The sequence below is a fragment of the Chlamydotis macqueenii genome, chromosome 18 (genome assembly GCF_036417535.1).
Source record: "Chlamydotis macqueenii isolate bChlMac1 chromosome 18, bChlMac1.mat, whole genome shotgun sequence".
In the NCBI taxonomy this organism is placed as follows: domain Eukaryota; kingdom Metazoa; phylum Chordata; class Aves; order Otidiformes; family Otididae; genus Chlamydotis; species Chlamydotis macqueenii.
Window position 1 is genome coordinate 5,054,876 of NC_141573.1, and position 22,218 is coordinate 5,077,093.

The following is a 22,218-nucleotide window of genomic DNA, read 5'->3' on the forward strand; positions in this document are numbered from 1 at the left end:
TTCTGCTGCCTCCAAGTGTCACAGCATAACTCAGTCAGGCTGTACCAGGATCCAGAGCTGGCCATATTATAATCTCATTTAAAGATACGAAGCCATAATTAGTGAACTCTGAATAACCATTCTGTATTATGATGTCTAATGCTTGTCTTGGCTAATGCAAGTACAGGGGAAAAGGTATAATCTTATTTATATGTATCAATGAACTGAATATATGTCTTTACTAAAACCCTGCAGTACTTTTGCCTGCACAATTTAATCTGTGGCACCAAAACTGCACATTAACTGCTTATACTAAGTTGTGCCTTGATTTAAAAAAAAAGAAAGGAAGGGAAAAAAAAGCACCAACCTTGTTAACCCTCTTACCAGGCTAATACTTCATTGAAAATCCCCTTGGTTGTAATGGATTTTTCTTTTTATACATACTTTATACAGCACCGTATTAAAGTGGCTTTTTATAAACACAACACGAGGTTAATAGCTGTAGCCTCAGTTAGGGGTTTTTTGTACCCTAAATCTCTACCAAGACTGTTATATAAATGCTACTATTCTAAAAATAAAAAACAAAGCAATCAGGGAAATGTTACATTATCACTCACCATATTAGGCTGTTAAGGCTGGCAAACCAGGGCATGCTACTGGTGAGTGAAATAAAACTCCTTGCAAAAAAAAATGCATCTTCACCTGGTCAGAACTGCCTTAGCACAGTTTATGGTCTGAGTTCAGGAAGTCTCTGAAAGGCATCTTTAAATATATGCTTTTTGCATCAACAGGTCTTAAAGGTTATGCATTTACAAAATTTCACTGTCTAAATGGGATTTTAATACATGCATATGTGTTTTCTCAAACTGGATATCCATGCTTACGGAGATACTGGACACAATGACATACGTAAGACATATACAGTTTTGACTGTAAAGAAATTCAACATTCCCAGCTACTCAGGGGCTCCCAGCTCTCCTGATATCTGCTATTTTGACAATGCTTACAATACTGTCTGCACTAGACTATGTTTCTGATGTAAAACTTCCCATGTATCCTTCAAAGAAGCTACTCATATGCCCTCGTTTTACGGGAATCTGCTGGGGCACTGTTTTGTCAGGTACTTGGAATAATTGGGAAGGGAAAACACTGTAATTAATCTAGAAATATAAAATCAAGCATCATAAGTTAGTCCACCTTGATCAGCTACAGCACTCCATTACTCAAAATGATTACATTGCAAAGGAGCAGCCAACGGCTCCTTTTCTCTCTTCTCCCTGGACGATCTTTCACTGATTTAGAGGATCCCTCGCAGGATGGGGTGAGCTGGTCTGGACAAGGATGTTTTGCTGTTCTATGAACCGGTGCCGCTTTGCAGCACAGGGACTGAGGACAAGGACAGTGCAAGTGCAGATGTGTGTGCAGCCATGGGCACACACTGCCCGGGGGGCTAACGGCAGGAGGAACCACCGCGGTTCCCACCCCCACACTCGCAGACCTTGCTCTGTCACTAGGGTGTGAGCACACACTTTGTTGCCCAAGGTTATTTTCACTGTGAAAATGTTTAGCACCCCACACTGTATCCTACAGGCAAAAGCCAAGGGTTCCTAAGCTCTCAGTGCAGTATTTTACTGCCTCTGGCTGCAAAATTATCGCTCACTGTGCTGGTTTTGTTTGGGTGACACATTAGATTTTACTGACTTGAAGCAAAATTTTGTGTGGATACATAGGTATACATAACATATGCCCCAAACTTTAGGATATAAATTGTGTCCTAGCTGCTTTTGAATAAACCCAGCATATGATTTCAATCCTTACGTATGATGTAATCGTTAGCACTTCTGGACTGGCACCTTACTCAGAGCACTTGTAAATAAAGCCTACTGTAGTACACCAGTTTGTCTGGGTTTTGGAGACTATGAGGAGTTCTGGTTTGTGTTGTTGATATCTGTCACAAGCTACTTCATAGTCTCACTTCAGTGTAGTGAAGTGGATGTTTTCACACCAGAATGACATGTGGCTCGATGGGAAGAGCTTCTATTCTGGCTTCTATTGTGTGCTTTGTGACAGATGGATTCTAACAAACAACAGCCTTTGATATCTTAGTAAATCCTCTGCAAACATCTAGAAATATGTCTGTTTTATAATGGTAGCATGAGATGTAATTAGAAAAGTACTTCATAATCCTCATACAACTTCACTGGCCAAATACAGAAACCACAAAACCAAAGGTTTTTGGAGCTGTATCATTTCCCTGCTACTCAATTTTGCTCCTCTACCACTCAACAGGCAAAAAAGCATTGAGAACACTGCATTTCATAGACATCATTGAATTTTATCAGTGTCGTGGCCACATTAGGCCCCCCCTCACTAAACAAAACCACGACAATCAGTTAGAGATAATTAGGATTTTTGTTCAAGCAGTCCCACCAAAGACTGAAAGCCTCATTTGACTGGGCACTCTAGGAAAACACACTACCAGGCCTGTATATTTAATTCTGTCAGACGAAAGCTGAGTTGCCCGAGGAAGCCTGTGGCAGAGATGAAAATTTAATTGAGCACTCCCCAAAGCCCAGCCTACTCTTATTGCCAGAAAAATGTGTGCTTTCCTGTTCAGAGCTGAGTCTGATGGTACATATCCTTCTGCAACGAGATCTGAGTGTCATCTCCTAACTGTTCTGGAAGTGAAATACCACAGCTGGTCCTTTTCTCACTTTATGGGAAATAAGAAATATTTTCATCGTGTTCGTGGAACTTTCCACAGGCTGAGATACTCTACCTACACAGCTTTTATTCTAGGAGAAAATACTTTAGGCATTTTCTTAATAATTTTAGCATTGCTCACTCATTTTTCTTTTTTCCCCATTCAATTCCTCTCTGTCATCAGAATAAAAAAAAATCCACTTGAAATGGAACATTTTCTTTAATCCTATAAAGAATGAGTATAATTGATTCAACTATAAAATTTATAGGCATGGAATCAATGCTTATTATAGTCAAAACATGCCAGGTCGTTTCTTTGTGGCTGGTTTAAAGCTGTTCCGTTAAGTATAATGTTAAATGAAAATGCTTTAGTCTGAACATGAAAAGGTTAGATTGTATTACATCTGCATGACTCCGTGTGACTGTTAGTATCTGATTTCAGGGTTTCACACAGAAGACCCTCCGTTGTTTTCTTTGTACCTTCTCTCTGGGGTAAAACTAACTTTTGACAGTCACGGTAAGTAGCTGCTATAATGTAGATATTAATTTAATCTGCAGCTGTATTAGTCCTTAAATAGTTCAGGCTTTGCCTTTACGTTTTGATGGTCAGGAAAACACTGAAAAATTGAGTATGAATGGAGCTTAATCATGGCAATGACGGCAAATCTTTTCAGTCTCTCTTAATTTTTCTGTTCTCAGCTGTCTGCCTTCGGGGTCAATGGAAAAGATGCAAGTGTTATGCAGACCCCAGTCACTCCTGTAACTACAGCTCTCCTCTTCTGACTATTAAATATTTCTACACACTTAAAGTTTGCAATTAAGCTACTCAACTTTTCAGCAGATGTTTTTTCTAAGCAGTAAACTTTTCTGTTGGCATAGAACAATGCAATCACACACATCTAACAGTGGAACATTTAGCAGGTATATTTATTAAAGCTGGGTCCAGTCAAACAGACTGGAAAACCTCAGACTGAGCAGATTCTCATTTTCTTACTGCTGTGTTATTTCATCTTCGTGGTGTGCCTGGTGTAGGCATAATACCTCTGAAACAAAACCCTGTGGCAGGCTGTGACTGCACGGGGCGGCTGCGCTCTGATGCAGCAGCATCTTTAGATTTCAATTCCTGGGCAAAAGTTTGCCCTCAGCTGAACAGGTGTAATTCCCGTTGAACCAACCGGGAATTCCACAGTTTTAAATAAAAACAGCTCTTGGCCCATTATCCACTTACATGCACTGTGCCAGGGGCCAAGATACACAGAATTGACAAGTGATTGGGGGTTCCTCAAGAGCTTGAAGCTTTACTACATAGGGCTTAAATAAAGCAGTGTTTCAGACAGCAGGGAGCACATGCCAGTTTCGTTTGTCTGAATTTCGTCACTCAGAATAAAGCCCCTTAAAATCACTAGTTACTTTCCAAAAAACCCCAAATCCCCAAAATTATAAATCCTAGCAGTGTCAAAGCCTAAATAAATACATACATCAGCTGCCAGGATCCTGGATGTCAGTTTTCAAGGTATGTATTGCCCCAGACTACTCTGTAAATAATTTTTATTTTTGTTCAGGACTTTAAAACCACATCACTAGTGGGCTGGACTTGTGGTTCTTCATTTGCATATTCCATGTTTTGACCTAAATTGAGTTAAATGCAGAGGGAGAAGAAACGAGGGTCAAATTTCATTAACAAAATAAAGCAGCTCGTGTGAAATCAACATCTAGCGATGGAAAAATATGCAATCGAACGGAGCTTTTCACTGGTTCTTTAACTAAAACAAGGTCTCCTTAATGACAAACACTCCGATCTTCAACTGCATCACAGACACTAATGGAAAAACTTGGCATCTCTCATTGTATGGGAATACGAGGCAGAACTGGTGAGGACTTTTTCCTGCCATCCCCTTGCCAACTGTACATTCCATCTGACTGAGGATTACTGATAATTTTTGGCAACTTCGTGGCTACAGAGGACTCTTCTGTACAACTATTTATTTATCCAGGACTTCAGGAATTTATTTTTAACAGAACTTTTAGAAATGCTGTAAACACTAAATAAGCTAATTTTATTAACAAAAGGATTCCTACACCACGCTTACTTTTTTTCTCAAGCATACTTTGGGGCCAAGCTCCTCAGTTGGTGTAAGTTAGTAGAGCTGCTCTCACTTTAGTGGATGCCTGCCAAATTTACAACAGTTGGGGATCTTTCCCAGTAAAGCAAAATGCTTATAAAAATCTGAACAAAAAGGAGTATTTAGATGTATGTATATTCTTTCCTTAGTAGTAGTGTCAGGGAACCCTTAACAGCCGTGTCTCTGCAGCTATGAAAGGGACCTCATTTGCCAAGGCAGCATACGCAGACCCAGAACCCACCAGAGAGCCCTAACAAACTAAAGGGAGAGAACAGGTCAAGGATGTTATTCCCATTTTACAGGAGAAAAACTGAGGCAGAAAGGCAGTCAAAAAGTGACTGTGAGAGTGGCTCTAAGGATCTGGCTGTCTTCTGGCCACATGGCTGCCTTGTAGACAGCCTGGAAAGCATCTGTGAGCAACTGGTGTGACTGTGCCTTCGGAAGTACGGTAATCCACCGGGCATTTTGGACACCTGGGGTCTTGTGTGATCGAGAGGAGAAGCTTCAGCCATCCGGAGGCTGCCCTTGAAGACAAGCCTCCTGCGCTACTGGCAAGCCTGCTCGGGGGCAGCCTCGGCAGGGCTGTGCTGCCCGACCACCCGCCATCAGCCGGGGGAGTGTGGAGGTAACAGCAGAAACGGGGATTGAAGTGGGAATGGGAAGGGAGTGAGGAAAGTAGGAGGAATGCCTCGCCTTGCTGAACATGAGCAGTGTTTCTCTGAGGAGGGGACAGCAATGACAGGGAGCTGAACTTGCTTGAAGTGGCTTTAAACTGCCACTCCATTAACTGGCTTTTGTCATCTACCAAACCAGACAGAACTGACTCCAGCAGAGTCCTGGGCCACCTCTATCAGGGCATGCAGACATACCCAATTAGATGATGTAGCTTGTCAAAAACCTCTGACAAAGCTGAGAACGGAGCTCTGGTGTCCTGTGTCCCCATCCAGAGCACAGCCTGCTATTCCCTAAATGTCCTGGAAAATCTCAGGACTAGATTAGAAACTATTACTTTCACCACAAAAAATTCAATGACAACTTTTTGGTTTTCAGCGACAGAAAGCTGAAATGTTTTCATTTTGAATGAAGTTCTTCCCCTCCACTTTTGGGTACTGAAAACCAAAGAATTTTTACAAGCAAACCTGATTTTTTTTTTTACTGGTTTTAACAGAAAGTTTGCCACCCAATCAGAGCCTCACAATATTTTCAGAATCTGAACCGGAACATTTTCAGATGTATTATCAAAAGAAAAAAAAAGCAATTTTTTTGACAAGACCAACTTTCCATTAAGAATCACAGTGAAAAGGGCACTTTTCTATGTTTTCTTCCTCTTATTCATCAAAATTGTGGGTGGTGGAGAGGAAGCAAGGAGCCGTGGCCCAGCAGCACCACTCCAGGACTAGCTCTGGGGGGCAGTCAGGTAGACTTGCACTACTCACAGCCCCTTCCCAGTCCCCTCCTCGCACCGCGTAGGGAGCAGAAATTGCTTTTGAGCCAAATCTGCACTAAACTGCCTAGCACACAAGGAGTTCACCAGCCATGGCCTTCTCATCCCCAGCGCCTCCCCACCACCTCGTCTCCAAAGGGACAGAGCGCACATGTCCAGGCGCAGAGTCCGCTCCAGGCAGGAGCTGGCCCTCACTCCCTGCATCTCTAAGGGTTGGACGGTGTGTTTACATGGGCAATTTGCACTCATTTAACTTTCATGGACTCCTGGACTGCTTTTGCTATGTTGTTACAAAGCCTGTGTGAAAATTTTGACCATGATTTAGAGCAAATAAGTTAAGCGGTAAACAGGCTCTTAACTGTGCTCTGCCTCTCCAAACGCTCCACTGGAACCAGGGACACTAAACTCCTAACCTAGGAGTCTAACTTGTGTACCTGACATAACGAAAGCGGGGCAGTACAGCCGGCTTTGGATTAAATCTCCTGTGTTCGGTTTTCACGTTAGTCAACATTACCTTTGCCTTGACTCAGGAGTACATGCACAGACTATGACCAAAGCTCCGCACAATAACTTACTGAGCCATGGCTTCACAAGCACATGCCTTCGTGCTGAGTAGCATGGAGGCTGGCTCACGAGTGGCTCTGAAGCAGGAAAAGCATTATTTTACAAAAAAAAAAAAAGAAAATTTATCCTTTAAAAAATTTAATTATTTTTAAATGTAAAATAAAATATCCATAAAGTAACCCAAAGAAGTTAAACGTTCCCTTTGAGGGAAATTCTCTCTTTTAAAAATTATCCCTTTTTCTAATAAACTAGTAATTTATGTAATCCATATAAAACCACTAACACTCATTCTTCTATTTTTAAATAACACTGGAGAGCTTTCCCAAGGCTTATTTTATTTTTATGAGAAGGATTAAAAATCATCATGGGCCAGATTCTTCCACACTTCTGTCTGCTGACAAGTAACATACTCCTGCCATAATCCCAGCGACTAGCAGCTAGGGATGTGTCGCCGTGCGGAATTTGCACCACTCCGCTGGCTGCAGTAGAGTAATACCAGGCTGACAGATTCACTGCTTAGAATGCAACGCCATCTGATTTGGACCTTGCTGAACAACTCATAAATCAAGCGATCTTTATGTTTCTAGACAAACATTTTAAGAAAAACAAGGACAAAGGATCTCTATATGGAGCTATTTGTTCTATCTAGTCTCTTATCCTGCTTAATATTTTATTGCTTCACAACAGGCCTGCATATTGTGTATATCTAGAACGTATAGGAGGAAGCTTTACCTTTTCAAAGTAGGTTAAGGCTGCATCCCTATTTTTCACCCAGAAGAGGATCACCGGAAGAAAACACAGCCGAGTCACCACGCTTCCTGGGGCTCGCTCTTCCAGGGATGCTGTTGTGCTCCAACCCATACCTAGGACATGCAGAAAGCATAATCTACCCTTAAGTAACTGCACATCCGTGACTTTACAGTGCTTAGTTTTGGATTCAGTTTAGCGCTAAAGTGTGGCAAGACTGCGGGAATGAACTGCACTAGAGATGACACGGTATCTTAGATGGCATTGCAGACACAAACTGAGGGGGACAGACTATCCTCACCACTCAAACGAGCGGGAGGTGAAGTCTACTCAGAGAAGAAAATCCCACCTGCTCTCTCGTACTTCCCCTCTGCCCCTTATTTCTCTCTCAAATAATTCAGATGTTTCAGCCCTTCCAGACAAAAACTGGAGCTTTAAATTAAAATGTCATCTGTTAGTAAAGAAACTGAAGTATATTTTTCATTCCTGAGAAAGGACTCACTTATGCTTATAACTATAAGTTGCTAGTGATTAAGCAACTGGTATATTTTCACACTCATTAAAAGAAACACAGTACGTTCACCTTTCTAAGAAAAGGCATCTTGTTTGTAATACTGTAATACATTGGGAACACCTTCTAATTGGCTTCTAGTGCCCCTTGCCAAAATTCAGACACAAGTTTGTTTATTTACACAAGGAAAAAAAATAAAACATTGTATAATTAGTCGAGTAATGGACTCCTAAATTCAGCAACTCAGAGGTATGCAAAACTGACAAACTTTTAAGATTCCATTTTGGTTTATGAAATATCTCAATAGGTAGCCCAGACTGCATCACGGCTATTGTAGCAATGTGCTGCTCAATGTGGTGTTTGTGTGGAGATGGAAAACTTTGACATGTTTGATTTTTATGCAAGTCAATTAACTTGTTTTTTAAAACTGTAAGGGCATGCTTTGCAAATAAGATTACTTACTATAAATTATGAGAACATAGGGCTCCATTCAGACAAAAATGTTACACACCCCTTACACATGCATAAGTCTGCAGAATATAGTTCTGCACCCTGACAACCTATTCAGCTAGGGGTAGGAGCTTATTTTGGTCTATTCCACGGGGGCTTTCCTAAAAAGATATGAACAAAAGGGGATACAGACTTAATTAGAACGTCTCTCTACACCCCACCTTCTTTTGCACCACCCAGGCAATTCCAACAGGCCAAAACCTCTCCTTATGTGGTGAAGGGAGAATTTCTTTTTTCAGTTAAGTCAGCCCACAGCAGAATTAGCAATGGTATGTCCCCCTAACCACAGTACAGACAGACATTTGGCCATTCCCACCTGTGAGTTCTGCTCTCAACACTCACACTTAAGCATGGTCTATTGACTGCAGTCATGTCCATCTGTTAACATAACATTCATTGTGCTTGGCCCCGGCTCAGACGGGACCCTTACACCAAGACATCAGGATGAAGCTGTCCCTGGAAGAAATGCCACTGAAAACCAGAAATGACAGACTACTAGCACAAACGAAGATGGCAGGGATATTGCAGCCAGCAGGAATCATTTTCATTTAATGCAACAGGCATTTCATCAAGACTTTTTGCTTCCAAAACACAGATTCTTCGATGGGTGCATGAGAAACTCAGGATGTCTATTTGGCATTCAAAATACAACATAAAGAACTGCAGATACGTACTTGGGGCTTGGAGGCAACCGCAGTGCCAATACATACACAAAGCAAATCCAGAGACAAGTATGAGTCAGAGAAAGAAAAACTGCAGAATTTTGTCCAGGTCCTTTCCACTTTTACACATGCGGAGAATCTTTACCTAAGCAAATTATCCCATTGATTACATATGTGAGCAAGAATTACTTGCATGAAGAAAGGTTATGGATCTGGTCCCTGCTCTATGCACACTGTGATATAAAGCCAACTTTTACGAAGTCCAAGACTTGTTCCTATTAGTTCTGAATATTAGGTTAAAGCACAGGAGACCACACAGCAGAGCGTTTTGTCTTCCTTGCCAGCTTCAGTCTAGGTAATGAAGTCATTCTTATTTGAGTTTGATGTTAGATTGTTGGTTCTAATTTAAAGTCTGCAGCACAGATAGTCCGTATTGCAGATTATTCATTTCCTTGAAATGTCTTTTACCTAGACAAAAAGGTAAAAACAGGGAGAGAAGATTGAGAAGGCTAAGGGACAAATGACATTCCTTGTCTCCTGGCGACATTCTGGATGATCCCCTCCACAGATTGCTTGCTCTTAAAGCTAACTTTCAGCCTGGAGCAGCAAACTCTTATCCTTAGAAATAGCTACACACATTCACAGGAACACGTGTATGCACATCCACATTCAGAAAACAACTTTCTGTCAAAAGACCTTCCAAAGTTAACTCCCATAATTGTGTTCAGAATAACAGAAGATGCTAGTCTGATTAGAAATCAGCCACGTCATTTACCAGAACTGACCTGCCACGTAAGGAAAGATACCTCCCATTCATCAGGAGAACCAGCGTGGCTACGTGCCTCTGAGCAGCCCTACAATGTCGGGTCAACTGTTGTTACTGGCAAGACACTGCTGTGGAAAGCCTGCAACAGAATCAGGGACTCATCACTACCAGTGTGTGTTGCTATGGACACCATTGAAGAAAAGCAAAATCATTTGAGAAGGAAATAAAAGACTCTTTTCCACCAATAGTGACAGACACTCTAATAGGTTAGTGATCCTGGTGGAATGCTAATCAACAGCACATAGAAAGACTTGGAAGTCATGCAACTTGTAATATTCCTAGTGAAGTAAATTCATGTAATACATGGCCACGCACACAGGATTTATATTAATACTGAAAACACAGGCATCACGTGTTAATGCCACGGAGAAGTCAGATAATAATTTTGTCTTGCAAGTCTTTCCTCTCCAAGGTCTCAGCTACAAGTCATACTCACCTGAAGAGTCCATCTACAGTCCCACCGAACCAAATACTTAAATGGAGCTGGATTCCTTGCTTGCACAGAGAACTGAGTAGCTCGCCCGACACCAGCAAAGCTATGCTGATTTACTGCAGCTATGGATCTGGCATCTGATTTGAGCTGTGAGACAATCTAATTTTTCCATTCCTCGCAGCTCTGGTGAATAACTTAAATATATGCTTGGAGCTCACCAAAAATAATACATTTTCAAAATTTTTTTGTGAGCTAAAAGTAAGAAATACTGGCTCAGAATCACACAAAATGCTCTGTCAATCTTAAAGAGTTTAATTTTGATTGAGATGGGACTTTGGCAGACATAGGTTAAAAAATAATACATTTTTGTAATAGAATTGAATAAGGACTTTAAAAATAGAAAACAAAATTTTAAATTAAAAAGTCAATAGGTATTAATCTGAAAACATCAGAACAAAAATTTTATTTTTTTTAAAAATTGTTTAATGTTTTCAAAGCTGGAAAGTGGCCACATTTTTTCAGCTGATGTGAATCTGTCCACTGAGTCACCATTTTTGCCCCAGAAAATGGCTAAAATATTTTTCTCATCTGTAGGAGTAGATAAATCTATTGACCTCAGTAAGACAGTTCGCACAAGTAGGGCCAGGAGCATTTGCTGTTTTAACAGAACCAAAACTATTCTGACCAATTTACAGCAGAAATATAGAAACAGGGACATTTTCTCAAAGGGACCTTAGTCTAATTTCATTTGCAGTACAATGAAATGGATCAAAAAATACTAAGAAGAGGGTCAAAGGTTACACAATAAACTATAGAATTGCTCAGTAAGGCTAGAAGGCAGCAAAATTCTTGGAAATAAATAACATATTTGACTCGCACATTGCAAGTGCCATAGCAGAAATGATGCTCGAGAGCACCTGAGCAGGAGAAGATCTGGGGACGCTTTGCAGCAGGGCTCTTGAATACTCGCAGTAGAGCTACTCATGGATTCAAGGGATTCAGATCTATTATTCAGTGCCACAGCATTTGTTTGTTTGTTTGTTGGTTTTCGAAGAAAATTAGGTTTATTGGACTGTGCTGTGTATGTGCCTATATGCTCTCTCAGTTAAGAATATTAAAATCCCGACAATAACAAAACCCAAAAGCTATGTTGGGAAGAGAGATCTAGCAGCTCCCACTGCTAAGGGAAACTGAAGCATAAGCTCAGCTGTTATTAAAAGTCAAGAAACCAACACAAGGCCTCGCCCCGCGGGACAGACGGACAGACCAGGGTTCAGCTCATGTCTCTCAGAGTGCCACTCGGCTTATTCGGCGTTGATGTCACCTGGCTTGCAGTGCACAAGCAAGACAAGGCTCCCCAGAAATGGGAGGGTCAGGTTAGTGCTGTCCAGGTTTGGCTCCCAATACATTTGGCAAATGAGCTCCAGAAATTCACTTTCAAGACATAAATCCACAGGAAACCAGGTTTCACATGTTCCATGGCTTAATATATTATAAATATTGCAGTTCCCCTTGGTGTTCAAATGATTGTTTCCAGTGAGCAGCACAGCAGGTCACTAGAGGCTGCAGTAGTAGCTGTCCCAAACTGGAACATAGGAAGATATCTAGCACGCCTTTAACATACATGTATTGTGCTCTTTTCTGAAGGTGGGTCTGCACAGAAAACAGAAGCCTCCTACTGCTGCCAGCTAATAGCTTTCTTCAGGTCAAGCTGTAGCAGCTTCTGTACAGACACTAAAGATGCTGCAAGATGTTGACAGGGATTATTACACCAGATACTCTACCCAGCATCTGCAGGGGCTGAAGGAGAGCTGAAATGAGGGAGGGAGAGGAGAGAGGGGACTCAACCACCCCCTCAGCATGGAACAGCATCAACCAGGCTGGTGGCAGGCAGGAGGAGGGAAAAAGGTGAAGAGAGGAAAACACTGCCTTAGCTCTTCCTCCCCCCCTTTTTTTTCCCCTACAAATCCACCCTGGCAGAAGAGATGGCTTAGGATCTAATTGTTTTGCTTTAGGATTTCTCTTGCCTGTGAGAAAAAGTCCTCTTCTTTTTCTCATCAATTCAGAGTGGAGCAGATTTGGAAATGGGTTTTTCTACAGTTCCTAGGAAAGTTATGTATCTAAATCCCACTTTTTGTTTTAATGTACATTTATTAGCTCTATTAGAAAAAAAATCTTACTATAATCAATTATAAAATTCACAGTATCAGGTACAAACTTAAGTAGTAAGGCTACATCTGCTGTTTCTCACTGGATTATCATCATCTTCTACTGACAGCTGTGAATTTCTGCATCCAAAACTACAATTAGTTTTTTTTTTTACCCCATAGGTGTCTGATTGTTCAACAAGATGCTTACTCTTAGGCACCCAAGCCTGAAAATATTAACCCTAAAGTCTGTTGGCATCTCTCAGAAGCTTAGGACTAAGAGGAATCTAGTCTGGCTGTCTGAAAAGTTTCATTCAGATTGCTTTAAATATTTTGTGGATGATTACAGTCTGAACATTTGACTACATGCCACTTCATTACACTTACTCATTTTTTTTGTTCGTACCATAGATGGGAAATTAAAAATGATCTCTTTAAAAACTCTGATATTTAATTTCCCATAAGATACAACAGATATTCAGGGCAGTGTCTGGAAAAAAATTAGGATAATAAGGTGTATAACTCTCTGCTTCATTTGAAACAACGCATAAAAGCCAACCCCACATTAATTTTTTTGCTGAAAGAACTTCAATAAGTTTTAAAGTAAGTGTTTCATTTACTGCCACATGCCACACATACATGGCAAACAGTTTATACAAACCACAACACTCAGCTGTTCCTGGTTAGGTGGAGCAGCCCTCCCCTGAACACCCAAGCTGCTCTCGGTTCCCTCGGGACTCTGACACAGGGTGCTGAGCATTTTGGCGTGATCCAAGGGAGAACCTACATATATGTTTTACTTTCATCAGGTGCTCACTCTGTCTGAGGATGTACTCATGAAGCCTAGGTTGAGCATGCGCTTAAGATGTTGGCTCAGACCAGAATGCTCTGCACTTTAGAAGACAGCTTAAGTACAGCGTAACTATCCCTGACCTGGTGGTCCAGCCTTAATGCCTTCTCCATGTAGTTCTTAGTGAACTTTATTAGACTTCCCAGTTCGCTAGAACGCTCACTGTGCATATACACAACATAAGATCCGGCTCCAGTAAACCACTTGATGACAGGGACTCTTCACACCCTTCTGAAGCTGATAGCCTACAAGCAGATACAACGAGACAGGAGACATACTCAAGTGTTTCTAAGGCCATGAGAAAGATTCCCAGTGTGGCACTGAGACTTAATTTAGGGCTTGACTATAACCAAGGCAGTGAGGCTTATTTACAAGACCTTCAAGGTTCAAGTCAATGACCTCATTTATTGTGCAAGTATTACCTACAAAATAAAATTTTATCCACTTTTTCCAAAAGGACATGATGAACTTGGAAGTTTTAAAATATAGTATTTCAACTTGTCTTACCGGGCTAGAAAATCCCTCTACTAATTTATGCATATTTATAATCATATTTATGCAATATTTTTTGGTATTCTGTTGCTGTATGAAAGAAATCGAATGTCAACATTTGCCCTTGGAGGAACAAATCTATGCAAAGGGCAAAATAAAACTGACTAGATATGTGGTATCGCTCAATGTCCAAAGCAAGCTAGGAGGGCGAGTGAAGGAAAATTATTTTCTGTCCTTTTTCACTCACAGACAATATTATGAAGTGCTTGGAATACCAGAAGGTTAATTTTGAAACAGAGGAGGCATGTTTACACTGGCCCTTATATAAATATGAATTGGTTTTATGTACTTCTTTTTCCTAATATTTGAAGTTAAAATCAACTTATTTATTGCTGAGAAAAGGTGCTGGATTTTTTTAGTGCACAGGTACAATGCAGCAGCTTGGCAAGCATATTCTGAATCACAGCCTGTTGCATCCTTTGTTCAGAGAAACGCGTGTTCAGAGCTGCATGACTGGGGTGCTCTGAAGGGGTAACCTCTACCCGAGCCCTGGGAAGCTGCACTGCCTTAACGCAAGCAGACCAACCCAGTGAGCAGAATGTCTTTGTACCGGTAGGCACAAGATGCATTTACTGTAAAGTAATTTGCACCACACCAGAGAGTGCAGCAGGCACTTTTGATTAATACAGCAGAGCATGGCCCTTGCATTTGCTGCATCTTCCTCTGGACCACGCTTTTGCATCCAAGCCAGGTAATAAGTTGCCAGGTGTAGATAAAAAATAAAGATATTACTATGCCAGAAGAAAAATACTATCAGTGTTGTAGCTATACAAGGGACTATACTGGTTATATTCTCCTACATTAACCCCTCCTCCTGCAAAACAAACACCCCCCTCAACAACAGTATACCCTTATTGCTACTAAATCACAAACACAGAGCAAATACCCTCATTCCTGTTTCATTTAGCTCTTTGGATTGAGAATCCTTGCAAGCATGTCAGGTCTGGTGGTGGCTTTGTGATCTGGATCCCGCTTGGTAGGATCTACGCAGAGACCAACAACTCATTCTACACAGCCCACGATGCAGGCATCAGATGACTGTGGCTTTCAGTTACTACCTCTGGACCGAAGCCAGAAGCCTAGCGGTGAAAAGCTCTTTATACCATTACCAATCCCCCGAGCCACCCAGTCCTTCTCCATTGCATACAGGTTTTTAGTGTTGTGCCTTAAGATCTGTTCTGGTTCTGAGTAAAGTTCTTTGTGATGGGAGTCTTGCCACTCCCCCTCTCTTGAGGGAAAAAAAAAAAAACAACCAAACCTGAGGAGAGAGTGTGAAACCCATTTCCAAACTCTGTTATGATTATCTGATGCAGCTGGTACTCTTGGAGGGAGAGAACTGAGCCCTGGGGAATGTCTGCCTTGGGTGAAGAGTAGGCTCCAGCCCAGTCAGTGCTAAGATCGGTGCGCCTTCAGTCAGTACCGCTGCCTTTGGCTTGGTGGAAGCTCTTGCACAGGGGCACCCGCACGCTGCTGGACACCCTCACAAGGACGGCTGCGAAGCTCTCCAGGATACTTGCACGCTGACTGGACCCAAGTGCACAGACAGGTTGGTCTGGTCTTGAATGCTGGCGCAGAACCATGCTTGATGGCAGCAGCAATAGACCCCTGGAGAGGGCAGAGGGTACAGCCAGTGAGCCCCTGAGGATCTGTTCTCAGCCAGTTTCCAACTAAAGTATCCACCTAAAGAGTCAGAGGCCAAATTGTGCCATCTCTGCAGCTCCTGTCCTTCACCTCAGCAGGGAAAAATTACTCAATGGGATGTTATACCCGTGCAGATTTCTTTTCCAGTATCTTCTCTCAGACTCTTCAGAAAACACATCATATACAGCAGCTGCTTTTCCCCACGGAGAGCTAGCTGCAGGAGACTTAACAGTAATACATTGGTACCCAGCCTTCATGAAAGAGAGCTGTAAGCTGCTGATCCTGCAATAACACCTCTAAGGATTTAGAGTCTTTAATGTTGATTGCTGAATATTTCTGTTCCCCTCTGAACCATTCCAACAGTTGTTTCAAGTGAATGTATTCATTCCCTTCGTTTTAACTATTGGAGCTTCTTGCTTGGTCTGGGAGCAAGGAAGAGGGAATGAAAGGGTCTCTTCAAATTTGCTGTAGCTGCTCTCTTAAAAGAGAGCATTGACACAGATTCTGCAGCTCTCACTTGTAGTAAGACTCCCAGAGGACTTGCACGCACAGAAAGACTGCAGGATCCTTGTGGGCGCTCCAGGAAGAGCGTGGCTGTTCTCCTCCCCGCTGGATGAGGGTATCGGATCTATTCCTAGCATGGATCTACCAGGTGGCAGCATTCTCCTGCCAACATACCTTTGGTTTGGCTTACCTTGAAAGCTATGATGTTATATTATATGATGACGTCATTATATTTATTTCAACTTTCAATGAAGATTCCTGGCAAATCTCCGAGCTGGAATATCTTCTCTTTAATGGATCCAAGATCCAGCCAACATGGTGCAGATTACATTTACATAACACAACCCAAGTAAGGTGAACTGCTAGGAATTTTTTTAGCAGCTGTTGACATTACTAAATTAAGATTATTTCTCTATTAAAACTATGGAAGAGGAAAAACTTGTCCAGTATTTATACAAACACTACTGCTCTAATTTCTAGCTGTGGTTATTTTTGTGATGACTCCATCATGTACCCATGCAATCTGAAGAATTTATCTTTGTGGTGGTATTTTGAAAAGGATAAAATGAAGCAAATATATTTTTCCAGTTAAGTATGCATGTGAGGACACCACATTTCAATGGTATGTGTTACAAAGTCTTCCCAGTTGGTTCTTTTTCTTCATACTATCTGGACTAATTTTGAATGAGCTCATTACAAACATTTGAACAACTTACTCTGGTCTACTTTTTAAATCCTTTTATCAACTGTGTTACTCTTAGCACTTTCACATTAGTCTACAACATCACAACTTTCATTAAAAGTCATATGCTTTTCCTGTGAAACAGAAATATAAAGCCTTGGAGAATGCCACATAAGATATGTTCTGCACTGGCAAAAATAATGGCTTGGACGCTAAACCAAATACCGTTAAGGAATCTCGCTTGAACACTGGGCCTTAACTTTACTAGATTTTGACTAAGCATGTGGTGTGGGAGTACAAATTATTCTGGATAAAGACTAACTACACCGATGAAGAAGACAAAGTCCTGTGCTCCTCACAAGAAACTGCAGCACATAGGTTAAAGGACTCAACCGAGGTTACGCAGTCTATGGCAGAGGTAGACATGAGTTTAAATTGACAATGTTATGCTTTAGGACACTAAAATTTGAAAAGAAGAAACTGAAGAGTAAATAAAAGCAAACTTTCAACCTTTCCCTTCTTATTTCTTCTCCACAGTGGTCTCTGTGAGGTCTTATGATGCCACTACAAAGATCAGCAAACAAGAATTGGCTGTGTTATGAATTGATTCCAATTTAAAAGAGCCATAATTCAATTTTGCTTTAAAAACATATTACAAAATCTAATATTAAAAAAGATTTGCATAGAAACATTAATCAGAAAGATATTTTATTTGTTTGGCTTGAAACACTTCCACTACAAGCCAAACATTTCAACACTAGGGCAGGAGGACCAGAAAGTGAACCTGACCAGAAACAACAGTGAAAACTACTAGTTTATTTTTGCTCTACCAGCTGACAAAATTTAGTTATTTATTTAAAAAAAAAATCACGGGCCTTGTGGATGGTGAAACTTGATTTTTTTCAACCCCAAATATTCTTGTAAATGTATTAGTAACAGGGCGTTACTGGTTGAGAAAGCATGTATGCACACATGCCTTACTGCTTACAATGACTATCAGGTTAAAAATAAGACCCACAAATACACACACAGCTCTGCACACATAAAAATTTAAGATCTTTAAGCAAACAGTCCGAGGTGGTTTCCAGATGCAGTCTCTGTTTGCCCCAACGCTCGCATCACAGACAGATAAATCACTGGATGAGTCCCCTCGCTAAGTACTGGGAATATTACTTTAGTAAAGTTTGCTAATGGGGCAAAGGACCTTGTATTGTAATCCAGTGACATTTTCAACCTTCGGAGAACTTTTGTTGACATTCCCGAGTCCCTGGCTGCCATCCCAGCATGAAATAGTTTCTGTTCACATAATTCTCGTGTTTACCAGTCATGAAAAAACTCTTGCTTTTGGCTTTTTTTTTTTAAATAAACTTTTTTTTTTTTGCAAGTGAAACTCTGTCTAAAAAAATATTGGCCCCAGGCATAGAAGGTTTTGCATAAATTCATATGTGATGAATGGCTGATTTTAATGTTATTTGGGTATTTGTCAGAACCTAACAAATATACATGGTAATGGTGGTTCATAAACTTAAACATCTCAATATCCCCTTTCTTCTAGAAATAAATTACGTTTGTTTGCCCTGCCTGGAGTCCTAAGGTAGCCGACATTAGGAATATTTTAAATGTGATCATCCATCCAGCATGTCTTTCAGGCGCCACGAAGATTAAATGAAAGAATCATAAGATGAAGGTCTTTAACTTTTAATCCTTTTACAATGAACCCTTAGATAGACATGGGGGCAGGGTGCCTTCTATGTGAGTAATAATGCCTCTGTTGCTCTTCACTAGGTTAATGAATACCCTAAATGTCCCAAGATCTGATTTTTCTTTCTTTTTTTTTTTTCCCCACAAACCATTGAAATTAGAAGCAAAGAGACGGATGGTAAAACGCACCGAAAGAGAGAGGGAATGAATATGCATGCGGAGATACGCGAACACGGCGTTAGAGAAAGCAGGGCTGGGTTTTGTCAATGAGAGACCCACGGGTTTCAAATAATTAGCATAGATTCCCTCGGAGTTCGGAGGGGAAAAAAAAAAAAAGTTTTTTGATTCCAACATAAATAAGGAAAAGGCTTTCTGCACTGTCAGGGAGCCTTTGAAGAACACGTGGAGAGTTTGTTTTCGCAGTTGGTATCTCCGAGATACCAGCCGCCGGGTCTCCCAGCACGTAAACGTCAAATCCGCCGTTAATTAGGACGGGTCCTTGCGGAGCGGCGGGACGGCCGGGGACGGTCCCCACCGCCGTGTCCCGCTCCCGGGGGGACCCCGCGGGCTGGGGGCGGGCGGCGCCGGAGCCGGCGGCCGGGGGGAGCGGGCGGAGCGGCGCTGCGGGGGTGGGGGCCGGGACAGCCCGGGGCTCCCTGCCCGGGGGAAGGGGGCTGGAGGGGGCCGGTCTGCGGGCAGCGCGGCCCCCGGCAGAGGAGAGCTCAGGCTCCCGGGAGCCCAAAGGGTTAACGGGGGGCGAGGGGCGGCGGCGGGGCAGGGAGGCTGCGGGGCTGTCAGGGGAGCGGGAGGGTCAAGTTTCGGCGGTGTCCCACCACAATGGTAGGTGTGAAAGACACGTGTCCCGCTGTAAATGAAATGTCAAGCGGTTAAAAAAAAAAAAAAAAAAAAAAATCCCAGCTCAGCTGCCCAGCTGCCACCGAGCGCGCCCAGCGCCTGCGCGGCAGTGGGGGGGCGGCCCCGCGGGGGGGACAGCGCAGCGTGGGGCCGGGACCCCCCCCCCACCAGCCGCCCCCCGCCTGCCCCACACGCGGGGCCGGGTCCCCGGGGAGCTCCTGCCGCCTGGGTGCCAAAGATTGCCCCGTAACAGAGCCGAGAGCCGGTCCCCACCTCCCCCTGCCACCACGCAGCGTCCTGCTGGGCGTGGAGAAGGAGGGGGAGGGAGAAGAGAGCCCCCCCGAAGGTGGCCAAACCAAAAAGCAAACAGAATCCAAACGGCTCGTGTTTTAGTGGTTGACTTTAATTCTGCACTGCACTTTTACTACAAGGATATAAAGAATAAATAGCAGATACTCTTCATTTACATAGGATTAAGTCATTCAAACTGTTCTATTTACAATAACATTGTGCTCTAGGCGTTTATTCATTTTTATTTTAAATCCAAAGTCCATAAGGAAAAAGAAAAAAAACTCACACACACGCTTTCCGAATAATGGAAAATAGCTTTAAAACGTTTTCTTATCAAAAAGTTTGGTTTGTATTTTTTAATCCTTTTATTAAAAAAAAAAAACCCAACAAAAACCTACTTCGCCAAAGCGAAGCAACTTCTCCTGAAATATAAATACAAAAAAAAAAAAGATACATTAGCAACGATCAGGGTAATAGTCTTAAAAATACAGTAGACGCTGATTATTTCACGTATAATACTGACCTTTTAATAGTATATTAAAACGGTGCCATATATACACACAATATACATTCTCCTACACGTTACAGTGCATTACAACGTTAACCAGAAAGCAAATGTCTTTTTATTTGTGTTGCAGCAAAGGTCCACGTGAGTCCGCTGGAGAGGGGGCGACAGAAGGTAGGTGCCAGCCCTAGCAGGAGCACTTGCACTCGGAAATGATGGGGTACTGGATGGGTATCCATGTGCACCTCTGCCCTCCCCGACGCTGGCATCTCCACCTCAGGATCGTTAAATGCACGGACTTGGCAGGTTTGCAAACCATGCCCTCGGGGACTGAACAAGACCTTTTACTGTAGCAGCTGCCCACTTTGACATACCGGGGCCAAAAGCGGCTGCCGAGATCGTTCCACGTGTATAGGACCGGGCAGAACGTCTGGGACCAGAGCCACATCTGCAGCTTCCTGCGCAGCTTCTTGCTCAGCTTGTGCTTCTTGCCCGGCTGCAGCCCGTCGTAAAACTCCAGCCCTTTGATTTCGCTGGGCATCGCTCCCGAGGGTCTCTGCCTGAGCAGCAAGTCCAGCTCGGCCAGATCGTCCACTCCAAGCCGGTCCTCGGGCAAGGAAATGGCCATAAAGTTAGGGTCGAAGTGTCCGCCCATGAGGCTCCTTAGCAAGGTCTCGTTAAGATCCTTCTCCTTGGGGTCAAAGATAGGGTCCGGGTGCTCGATTAGATCCACCAAGGGCAAGTTGTCGCTGGGAGCCGGTCGGATGTGCAGATAGTGCTGGCAAGCGCCTTGCTCTAGCCGGAGACCCAGCAGAACCACCAAGGCGTATATAGTCACAAGGCACTGGGAATGATCCATCCTTGGGAGACCGGTGGGGGGGGGGGGAGAAGGGGGTTGGGTTCACCAAACAGCAGGGGAAGAAGGTGCAAGCAAATGCATCAGAAAACTTGTACAGGGATATCCAAAATAGCTTGTCTTTACGGGGGATCACCTCCGCTCCTCGCGCCACCAGCAAAGACAGCCCCCTAATAAGCCCGGAGAACAAGCCCCCTGCAAACACTCTCTCTTGCAGGCTTCTCTATAAAATTTCTTCTGGTGGAGCCGCTCCAAAATTCTGCTGCTGCTTCTTTTCACCCTTCCCGGGAAAGGGAGATGCCTCTTTTTGTTCCAAATTCTGCTCGCTTGCTGCTGCTCCTCGTTGTCCGCCCGTGCGTCTGGAAGAAGTTGCTGCCGATTCTTCCTCCCCGCTCCTCTCCGCCGTTTGCAAAGCAGCCTCCTCAGCAGCAACAGCAGCCACGCACGTTGGCACCAGTTTGTCTGCTTTGCAAGGACCCAAAGCCTTTAAATTTCCTGCACTTTCAGCTTCATCTCCATGGAAACCACAGACTCTCTTCTAACCCACCCCACCCCCCTTAAAAAAAAAAAAAAAACACACACACACACACGCACACAACCCCCCACATACAACACAACCCCCACTCCCACAAAAGTCCAGGAGAGCGCGGCTCCCCCCTGCCCACCCGGCAGCCACTCTCTGGCGGGGAGGGCTCAGGCGGGAGCCGCCGCTGCCTCCCCCCGCCTCCCGCCCGCCGCCGCTCACGCGAGCCCCGCCGCGCCTCGGGAGATGCTGCTCCGGCCGGGGCAGCCGCCGGCCCCCCCCCGCGCCCCGCCCGGGGAACGCTCCTCCGGCCGCCGGCCGCGGCTGTTCACTCGGCCTCGCCGCCGCGCTCCGCAGCGCCGGTCACCCCATGGGTGCACCCCGGGCGGCGGCGGAGCGCGGCCTCTCCCGCTCGCCCCGCGCAGAAGCGCGGGCTCGGCCGCCCGCGGAGGGCGGCAGCGCGTCCCGCGGAGCGCTGGCTTCCGCGCCGGTTCTCCCGTCGCCCTCCTGTCCCGGCCGGCGCTGCCCGGCTCGTTGGGGGCCGCTCGCCCGGCTCCGCACACCGGCCCGCCATGCGCTGCCCGCCCCGCCCGCCCCGACACCTCCCTG

At 43.7% G+C, this 22,218-nt stretch overlaps 1 protein-coding gene across 1 annotated transcript; it reads right to left on the reverse strand.

Moving 5' to 3' along the window:
• Positions 1–19,816: 19,816 nt before the first annotated feature.
• On the reverse strand, positions 19,817–21,584 carry NOG (noggin). Its single transcript, XM_010125387.2, has one exon. The coding sequence runs from the start codon at positions 21,087–21,089 to the stop codon at positions 20,418–20,420; it is 672 nt and encodes a 223-aa protein (XP_010123689.1). The 5' UTR covers positions 21,090–21,584; the 3' UTR covers positions 19,817–20,417.
• Between the last annotated feature and the right edge of the window lie 634 nt (positions 21,585–22,218).

Excerpts from the sequence above, each read along its gene's own strand:
- NOG (XM_010125387.2), bottom strand. The coding sequence starts at position 21,089 with ATGGATCATTCCCAGTGCCTTGTGACTATATACGCCTTGGTGGTTCTG.